This window comes from Augochlora pura, chromosome 10 (assembly GCF_028453695.1).
Source record: "Augochlora pura isolate Apur16 chromosome 10, APUR_v2.2.1, whole genome shotgun sequence".
NCBI lineage: Eukaryota > Metazoa > Arthropoda > Insecta > Hymenoptera > Halictidae > Augochlora > Augochlora pura.
Window position 1 is genome coordinate 3691309 of NC_135781.1, and position 10870 is coordinate 3702178.

The following is a 10870-nucleotide window of genomic DNA, read 5'->3' on the forward strand; positions in this document are numbered from 1 at the left end:
TATTTGTTTTATCTGATTATTTAGGTTGAATCACTTATAGCCCAATCGAGTACTCGCAATTCAGTATAGCAAAATGATTAAAACAATTCCAAAGTGCCAATGCGTAATCTTTAATCTATTAAAATTATCAAATGAATTCAGATCTTTCCACTTTGTTCCTATTTCATGCAATTGACACAGACAACTTTAATTTAGCATAAAAATCCACACTCTATCGATTAAACTTAAAATACTCTAATATAAATTATCTTCTCACAATTTATCAATTTATTCCCTCCACATTTCTCGAGCAAAGTATTTATCAAATAATCCGCTTAAAGAGTTCGACTAAAAGCAATTCAACAATTATCCTTTATTCGAAAATGTCCAAATAACTGCTCTAAAGTCACACGATTTTTATAAATGCATGGCAGTCGAGTAAAAGGTCTCTGGAACTCGCGGACTAGTCGCACAGCGCGATTAAGTGATTTCGTAGCCGTAGACTAGCATCTCGAACAGTTTGGTCCGAATTTAGTCGTCGTTCTCGCGGATCCGGAGCACACGGTGCGCCGGGGTGTAGGCGTCGTACGTCGACGTCGGCGTTCGAACCAAGAGGAGGATCGCGGCCGCGAGAGAGGGAGGGAGAGAGAGAGAGAGAGAGAGAGAGAGACCGAGCTCGCAATTAACGCGACACGAGGGTAGAGCTAATAATCGGACTGGTAAAACCGCGTCTCGTTTGGCAACCGATGAACGTCCCCTTGTGCCGCGTCGGTCGCCTCCGCTCCGTCTCTCGCCTCTATCGCGCGCATCCGGATACCCGAGAGGGGGAACTATTTTGGCAAATAGCTGCTCGTATATTACCTACCCCCTCGCGATCCCCCCGATTTTTCGTCGCGGGATCGAGGATGGAGAAAATGTCGTTCGCTATTTTCGGTGTTATTGCGTCCTGCCCCTTTGCCCGCTACCCTATATACCTGTGTCTCTCTATCTCGCAGCTCCCTTCGATACCCCGAGCGATTCGGTAGATCAGTCTCGATTCAGTCTTAATCTACGGACGATCGTGATCATCGGGCTCGCGTCTCGCGCTTTCGCGTTCACGTTTCGAGTATCGAGCTGCGACCGTCTCCGGAATACGCCTGTCTGGTAAACCGGATCGTACTCGAGCTATCCGGCGGCTCTCGTCCCCTTCGGTCGTTCCACCCTCGCTCGGACCGACCCGAACAAGTCCAGAGATTCGGCGAAAAATCTCTCCTACTCCTGGAAATTTAACGGGTACAGTCGGATCCGTAACGTGATACCATCGTCGCGCTGTATCGATCGACGATTCGCCGCGAGATTATCGATTTAGATCGCTCCGCTGCCGGATATTAACACTGGAAGTACCGAGCTCTTAACGAGGCTGACACGTATTGATTCAAAGTAGAGGAGAGATTCGATTTATTTGAACTTCGCGCGATTTCTACGATACGTGTTTGGATAAAGAAATTTATTTAGGGATTTATCCTTGAAAGATCTTTATAGTTTCAGGAATTGTAAAAGAAAAAGTCTGGAACCAGTCACTCTGGTTTGGTAGTTCTAGTGTTGAGGTAAAATAATCGCGACCGAAAACATCGCTGCGGGATCAGAATAATAATCGGGCTACACACTGAACTGTTCGATTGCTAACCCTATGCATTCGAAGACATTTTAGCTGTAAATATAGAATAATTTTTCTGAGTTGTATTTTTATATAACGAAGTGTAATTTGATATCTAAACTTCGATAATATAAAAATGATCTTGCAACGTGATGTAACAATTTCAGCGGTGCTACAGAGCCAAAGGGTTAATATCCGTCTACTTAGCCCGCGTAATAAAATTACCCGTTTCATATCTTTTGTTTTTGCACATATTTTAAGCAAGTAGAGGGTGAGTAGCCTAATTTGGCCTAACGCCTAGGTTGAATCACAATGTGCCTCGAGGAAGAAAAATATCTGCTTTGTTATTAATAGTTCGTTAGTCACGTTCGTATATCCGTTCTGTAGAAGAAAAATTCTTGCGGCGTTAGTAGTCGCGTTAATTAATTGTGATTAGGTCCCGGCTACCCTAATCGGCTGCAGTCCAGTTGTAGAGAAATCGAAGACCGTGCGGGGGTGTTTCTATCAGAGGAGCGAATTAAGGTTAACGAAAGACTAGGAGGGAATATAAATTGAAAATAGTCGAACAATAGTATCCACGCAGTAAAAGAAAAAATTATTCGTTATTATGGTTGTAGTAATTTGATTTTTATTGCTCTGTGAGCATAGTAATTTACCCTCGGACTGTTTAAAGTCAGTGTATTTAGAACGCCAGCTAATTAGTCAATTAAGTAAACGACTGTTATTCAATTAAATAAATGGCCGTTGCTCAATCGAATAAATGACCGTTGTTGGGTGAAATAAATGACTGCGACGTTAGACGACGATACCGCGACGCAATCGATCCACGATATACACTCCGAATCGCGTCGAAAGATCGAGAGCTGCCGGAGAACATTTCCGATCCCTCGAAAGTATCCCCGCAACTGATCTGGTTTCTGTCGTGACCGTAGCCGAAAGTGCCCGAGATCAAAGCACCGGAGGCGCCGAAGATCGAAGTGATCAAGGACGTGACCCCGGCTGGAAGCAGAAAGGGTTCTCTGATACCGGGCAGCGGGACCAGCAGTCGGCGTGGTTCGTTGATACCGCCGGAAGAATTGGGTCGCAGGCCCAGCCTGATCATCAGTGACGAGGTATGTTACGAGATATCTATCCCCGAGCCGAAGGTATATCGACTACACTTCTGTGAACCGCGCGGAACGCTGCGACGATATCCCAGATGAGACATGCCTCTGTCCCAGAGGATCCCGTTAAACGATCGATCATCGGTCGAAGATGAAAAGAGACAGACACGGAGAGATGTCGTCGCAGCGAGCTCCGCCTCGAAGTACGGCACGATTCGCTCCGTGAGATCGGCACCGAGCCCCGAGAGACGAACGTTATCGCAGAAATTTGTTAATCGAGGTCCCTTTGTCAGATTGCCAAGCAAACGTTCTTAATAGCCCCGCGATGTCCAATGCCTGACCCAAAAATAATCGCGTTCGAGCCTATTTTCGTGTAATTACTCACGAAGAAAATGCTCGGGTTCGCGGGAGGCGACCGACCGTGTCCAAAACCTGAAATCGACGATGTATCATAAACGACGACCGACAACGTTCTTCTCCAAGAGACCGAGGATCCATGTATCATCCCGGTTTGGCCCGGTCTCTGTTGAAATTGGCTTGGAAGCAGCGACCGACGGAGCGAATCGACGACCGTTCGCGCTGGGTAGGCTCGACGTGTTGCTCACGGTCGCGTCTGCTCGATCCAGGCGACTCTGCGATCGAGATTCGCGGTCAAACAGCTAGCAGTCATCGAAACGAATCTCCCGAGACACAACAAAATCTAGATCTTTGTTCGACATTTTGATCTCGAACGATGGCGTCGATCTATTTGCTGATTCGTCGCGGAAGCATTTTATCGATAAATGGAGACCGAGAGCAAGTCAGAGCTAAAGAATCGAGACCACGGCTATCCATTCGATCCAGGAGGAACCAATAACCTAGAAACTATCTTAATAATCTATCTTTTCGATATTATAAAGAAAAATCTGCGTTGGCTCACCCTGCAGATCTCTTAGCCCTTAAACGAAACAATATAAAATCACCGATATCGAACGAAGCTATTTGAAAATCAATAAACAATTCGGATGCCTCCTGGATAGTCGAATCGGTTAGCTCTGGTGACGATTCGAGACCTAGCGACCAGTAGCCAGTTGTAAGAACCTAGACGAACACGTAGGTAGATCAGCGGCTACTGTTGCCCCTAGAACTGTTGGAGTTTTTTTCTTTCTTTTGTCTGAGTTCCGTAGTGATGTCAATTTATACATAGTGATCCCACTGGTGATAGTCTTATTAGAGGTAGATGTCCGACGACGCGGGCGTCGGTCCCCCAGGGGCCGCATCGCCCGCGTCCAGCGTTAGTGTCGCAAAGCGTGACAGCTAGCCCAGCATAATCCCGTTCGTGAAACGTCCAAGCAGCCCAGCTTCTGGAACAAAACAAACAACAGCCCCCCCCCCCCCCCCCACCCCAACACCACGTACACGTTCTTATCACTATCACCGTCGCCAACCCCTCCGCCGTATCCCATCTTTTCTCGCGAGACGTTCCAGCTGTCGACGGAGCCTCGATCAAGAAGATCGTCGATCGTGAGGATCGAGCTAAATGGTTCCGCGGCAAGCCGCGGAGCTTGCTGGGAACAACTTTATTGGAGATGTCGATAGCGAGGGCGTTCCTCTCTTCGTAACGAAAGAGGAACGATCGCTCGCCAGTACGATCTGCGAGCATCGACTTGTTACGATCTGTTGCGCGTGCGCTAAACGAACGATTACATGATTACACGATTACACAGAGTTATACACAAGCAGGATATACACACAGACGCACACACGCACACAGAACACTAGCGTACCCTGGAAGAGGTACGGATTAGTAAAGGACGGTTTGGTTCATAGGAGAATAGGAAGCTGCGACCAGGCGAGGTGGTGGACGAGCGCAAGGTGAGAGAAATCACTGAAATTCGGAGAAAGCGAATGCCTCGTCTGCAACCTTACTCGATTACTACCAATCTGCACATCTTTGTCTCTGTCTGTCTATCTATCTATCTATCTCTTTACCTGTCTATCTATCTATCTATCTATCTATCTATTTATTTGGCTATCTATTTGTTTATCTTCTTCCCTTTTTCACTCTCATTCTCAGTTTTGTTTTTATTTTTCGTCTACCTTTTATTTGTCCACTCTTTTTGACTTACACGATATTTCTCTCTCTCTCTCTCGCACAACACTCACCGATTTCGAAACACGTTTGAACGAAGAGAAACCGAGAACGCGAGTCCTGGCACGATTTCCGGTCTGTGACGAACCAAACCAACCGACCACCACCCCGGTGTGATCACTCCGTCCCTGCTCGTCTCTTCGTTCAATCCTGCCTGCTCGCCACTACTCATCCACCGAATACTATACGAACACGAGCGACGAACTCGAGTCCGACCGTAGATCGGACGAAGGTTCGCCGTTCCAGCGAGCCGAGGTCTCCGCGAATCGATTCTATTTTTGGAAATTCTTGAACAAAAAAAGACGACCGCAATATTCGTAAAAACGATCGTAATTATGGATCATAGACTGGTTAAACTTTTATGCGAATTTATATTTATGAGGAGAATTTTTCTGGTGGAGATATTAATTAAAATTATTCATTCAATTTTATTATTTCAATAATCGAAGAGAAATTCATGCTCTTCGCTGAAATATACTTGCAATTGCATTGAGTAAATTATTGTAAAAGTTCCTTCGTATCTCCGGTGATTGAAACAATGAAATAATGTTTGCGTTTTATAAATAATAAGGAAACAACGTTCGCATCTTGCAAATAGTAAGGAATTAACGTTTGCATTCTACAAATTTGCACATGAATTCGTGAACGCAGAGAAATACGAGATCCATAGACGACGTGGACGATGAGCGAGAGCGTTGATCTAGAAAGCGGTTTACGTTCGTTTGAATAATAGTTTGCTGGACTGGTAGAATTCGACTGTTGAATCTAGCCGACGATAGGGTATCGGCAGCCAAAAGGGTCAAACGAATCGCCGACGGTGGATAAATTGGTTCTCGAGCGTGGAACCTCGGCTCGCGCCACTTCTATAATATAATAATTCTTGACGTAAGAGAATGCACCACTGCACCATTGCACCAACGCACCACTGCACCTGGCACGGATCTGCTGCAACCACGAGTCTATGCGCACTGTCTACTCAATTATTGACACCACGGTATTCGCATTAATATCGAGAACCGTGGTGGCCACAATAATAATACCGAATAATCACAATAATCATAATAATCATAATAATAATAATAATAATAATGAAATAATAATAATAACAGCAACCAACAACGAAAACAACGAACAACAACAACAAGTATTACGAGAAAATAGTACGATAAGCAAAGGCGAAGATAAAACGCGGGTTACGGAGAAGCGAAGAAAATCCGAGGCGTGTCTGGCTCGCGAGACGGGCTCGAGACGGGCTCGGGACGATCCTTCGACCCTAAATCATTAAAGCATACAAGGTTTCGAATTCCCTCTGGCATGGATCGCGGGCTCGTAGATTACATTTTGGCAAGCATTGTCGCTAAAGGACAGGCATCGGCGTTAACAAATGCCTAGACAAGCGACAAACATCCACGGCACGTGAATCCGCGGTCCTCTCGGCTCCGGCTGCGGCTCGCAAGCTTGCGGCTGCGCTCGCTCGCTCGCTCGGCACCGGCCGCAGCGGGGATCGCGACGACGCGTCACGCCGTGGCGCGGTAAGAATGCGTTTCACGCGGTGCCGAACACTTGTTATCCGCTGCCAACGCTCGGATCCGACTATCAATTTGCCGGACGCGAAGGCCGACTCTGACTTATGGTAGCGCACACTTAATACCCAGGCGTCGATTAATCAAAAAGCGCCCGCGATCCAATGGACACCCTCTCGGCCGGCCGTGTTCCGCTCGGATTCGTTATTTCTGGCCGCGAACGCGCGCCTCGGTTTCCTCGAGCTCGTTAGCCCGCAGACCCGTCACGGATTCCTCGACCGATTTTCTCGGATTCGGATCACCGAGGATATATCCCCCCCCCCCCCCCACCTTCCAATCATTTCATCGGCCGTTTCATCTTCCCGCACGGCCGTTCTCTTGTCTTTACTTTTCTTCGTCAACCCCGGGCAGATTTATGCGGCCCGATCCAACACGTACTCGACGCTCTCTGGCCGGCAGACGCGCGATAATTGGGGGTCTCGCTATTTCACTGATCTCGCGGCTGGTTCGTGATGTTTAACATCTTAACTCGCGAGTACGACCGTTTTATCTTTCTCGCGAAGCGTTTGTTACTTGTTTGTACGACATTTGTTGAGGCTCTTTCGACGAGGGCTGCCGTCGGTGTTTTTTTGGGGGGAATAAAACGCGCGTTGATTTATGCAATTGTTTTAGTAACTTTTGGTACGATCGAAATCCTTGTTGAACTCAAATAAATGATAATAATTTATTCGTGCACATGTGTGCCAAAACTCTTTGTCACAGTAGTGGTAACAGTAGATAGAGAGATTTTTTTCAAGAACCCATTGAATATTATATTCCCGTTCCCCGATGGTTTGTCAATTATTGCAATACACTTGGTCTATTCCGTCAAAGTACAAACATAGATTAAATCAATCGTAAAAACAGTTTAATTAGCAATTTGTCCGATACAGTATTTCATACATAATTATAAACGACCATGCCAAAAGTTACAGGAAAGATTTGTCAAATTTTTAAAAATCTTAACGCGTTTTATTCATAAAAATCTGTCGAGAGACCCATTTTATTTCGCGGTAAAGTAAAAAGAATTCTGTAAAATTTTACTGGGAATCTTCGATCTAGAGAGACTCCTATTTATCACGAATCATGAACGAGGAAATGATCGAAATCACGTGAAACTCGGTCGATGGATCTCGCTGCGTGATTCTTCGATATCGCGGCGATATCGAGCGACGCGATCGGTCGCCGAAGTGTCGCGCACGCCTCCGCACTTTCACCCCTAATTGCACTTTATGCGGCTGACAAGCACCCGCGGTTTACCACTGCGAACGACTGTTTTGCACCGCACAAAATCACCGCAATAAAATCACCGGCCAGCCCGGTAAGGCGAGACCCCGTACACCTCCAACGAGACCTTGTGATCGTCCTCCCCCGGTTCCACCCACAGCCCTCGTGCCGTTTTTTAACCCCTTAACGTCAAACAACTGAATCGCCGATCGCGTACACTACCGATCACATTCACGAAACTATAGTACACCCTTCGATCTTTCCACGGTGTCGCGGAAATCGATGGGAAATTGTCTCTTTGTGGAAAGATTTCTTTGTGAAAGGTGCAATTGTTCTACTAGTATATTCTATTAGTATATTCTACTATATCAATCGTTATTGAGTTTTTAGTCATTTCATAGAAACGATTTAAACAAGTGATAATTGTCCTCAAAATTATTTGTACATGTTTGACAATATGTAAGTTGGAAAATACAGTAAAAAACTAGTTGAATTTTCTTAGGATTAATTAGAATTTTCTGGAGAATATTTGAGCAGTTAGGAGATTTGGTAATACTTACCTAATTTCTTCTATAATTCTGCTTTATATTTTGACTTCAAGCTGCAAGATGTAAAAATATCCGGTAATTCATGATCTCTCTAAGTATAATCGACCAGCTTTGATCACACAATGAACAATCCTCATTTTCAGCGAATCTTTTCACAAGAAGCAACTATTTTCTGAGACACCGTGTGCTCGACGACCATCCGCAAACTGAAAAACCAAGTTGGGGTCGCTTTAGACCTATATTTTACACGAAACAGTGCGCACGCACGAAGTCGTTGAGGGGTTGCAAGTTGTCCCGTTTTTGCAGTAGCATTAGAACAGACTCTTGTCCTCCCCGATGCCCCGATCCTCCTGAAAAAGAAAAACGCAAAGAAATTGGAGAAAGAATCAGCGGTTTTTTTGGAAGGGTTCACGCGACGAACCGGAAACTACTCGCAGACAAATCTGACTCTCGCCTGTGTAATTTTTTGCAGTTGGGAAGGCTACGGCCCGGTGAGGTGTTAGACGCCAAGGTGAGATTTGTGTTCGCTATAACACAAAGCTTACCCGCCCGAGTATATCATGCGACATGTTTCTTTCTATGTTTCTCACCCCGCCCATCGCCGACCATATTTACCAAAAAAAAAACCATACCCCCACCCCTCGAATCGTTCCTCATTCTTTTTCTATTTTTTTTTTCTCCACGAGCCCCCTGTGTCTTACCAATACTACTTCTCCGAGTCGATTACTTCATTTATTTTTTGTATATCTATTTATGGCAAAAAAAGCATCACCGCACCACGCGTGGGGCATGACACAATGTCCCGATGTGACAAATGCACAGTTTGACAGCGAGAGAACTAAAACCAAAGCAGAGTGCACCCGAACCCGCAACCCTATGCGGGAACGCAAAGTATCCTGCCGCCGCAGGATCGCCGATAATTATTAATTCTGCGAACACGTCACTTATCAATTTATTTTTCGATGATTTTAACCGGGCTGACGCTACCATCCCCGCTATCGATCTCTATCCACGCGGTCTCGACCCTTGCTCGCGATATCCGGTTCAACAATCCGGTTGATTTACTAAAATTATTAACAGAAGAAAAGGGACCCCTTTATTTACCTACTGTTTCTTGTAATCAAATCAGAAAACTTTTATTTCATATAAAGATTCATAGTCTATTTAAAACGCATTCGTGTCACTCTACTTAACTAAAGAAAATTCCTGCCTGTAAACGAGGTTCCTAAATATCGTTGTGTGACAATAAATACTGTATCTCAATAATCGTTTAACAACAAATTATTCGGGAAATCGTAAGACAGGGGTCGAGCCCGCGCGTCGCAGAGAGCACGCTGACAATCATACTCGATAAGAATCCCGCCCTTAAACTCGCCCAGCCACCGCAACGATCTGTTGTCGTCACCTTGTCTTCACCTGTCTGTTCTTTCTTTTTCATCTCGAACGCGCCACGTACAGAGTAAGTCTGGCCGACCCGGCGAACTACAGGGGAAAGAGGTTAGCGAAAAAAGAACAGACGAAGCTGCACACTTCTGTCTTCGCTCGTTTATGCCGTTATTGTTACGCGCGTGCTAGCTCGGGGTTCCTTAGTCTAGAATTTGTTTCTTTTTGATGCGCAAAACAAGCTCGGTTATTGTTCGCAATGCGATATGTCTGTAAATATTTGGCAAAATGGTGCGCGGCTGTTTTCGCGACGAGAGACGGAGCGGAGGGCTCGCGCGCACCTGCTCGGACCAGTCGGCGCGAACTGTTTGTTTCCTCTGTCGGTTGCTTTCGCCGATTTTCCTGCGGGAATGTCTCCGCGTTTTTTCTGTCGCGGCTGGTCGAGCACGCCGAGCCTCCGCCGCGTTCGCAGTCGAGAGAGGCAAGCCGCGCGGTTTAAACGTTTGCTTGATTCGAGCGAATACGGCGCGTATTCGACGAGTAGAGATTAGACATGGTGGTAAGAATTTACTTTGTCCGTTGTACCACTCTGTATATTTGCCAGTCTGTATTTGTATCTGTTTTTATTTTTCGACTTCTTTTTTTTCTGTCTTCTTTGTCGTCGCTAACCACGGGTCGTGCATCAGTAGTTTGCGATTGTTCGGCGCGGACGTGCCGCAGTAGTACAGCCGCGCTATAGTCAGACGTTCGCTTGTATTGTCCCGTACATTTCGTTGTCAACGCGCGATTTATCGATAGTTTAATAATATAGTAATTTTTGTAAATGTTCTTTGCAAAGTGGGCAAGCTAACGGTGTTGTTGATTCGAAGATAAATTATTTTTTTATTCAGTATTTTTATTTAAATGAAAATTAAAATTTAGTCTTGTCGACTCGAAATGTTTCTATCGCATCTTCTGATATATTGTTTCAACGATCGTGTTAACAGTGCGTTCGGGGTGTGTCTACTGCGACGCGTCCAACGTCCGACGTGTCGATAAAAGTCATTCATGTATGCTCGATATGTAATCCGTGGACGATCGTCCATGTACCTGTAAATATCTCGTGCTGGCCATTGTACTCGCGGACAGAGTTTTCTTCTATGTTTTGTTCTTAATTCGGATCGGTGTTCCTGTGAATAATCCTAATCGGTTCATGTTCATAGTTTGTAGAGACTCGCCGCGGTGACCGAGAAAACGAGAACGATGACCATGTCATCCGTCGGTGGTAACACTAATCGTTTTGACTCATCCAGAAACACCTG

General features: G+C 45.6%; 1 protein-coding gene across 13 annotated transcripts in view; it reads left to right on the forward strand.

Annotated features, from left to right (window-relative positions):
• Window positions 1-10870, forward strand: part of Bent (projectin protein bent) — a 91283-nt gene that overhangs the window by 39960 nt on the left and 40453 nt on the right. For 12 of the 13 annotated variants that reach the window (XM_078192392.1, XM_078192381.1, XM_078192382.1 and 9 more), the window contains 4 exons: window positions 2548-2727; window positions 4528-4572; window positions 8659-8697; window positions 9645-9683. In XM_078192392.1, the coding sequence (XP_078048518.1) occupies window positions 2548-2727; window positions 4528-4572; window positions 8659-8697; window positions 9645-9683 (303 nt within the window). The remainder of the gene's footprint in view (window positions 1-2547; window positions 2728-4527; window positions 4573-8658; window positions 8698-9644; window positions 9684-10870) is intronic. The other variant, XM_078192394.1, reaches the window with a different exon arrangement.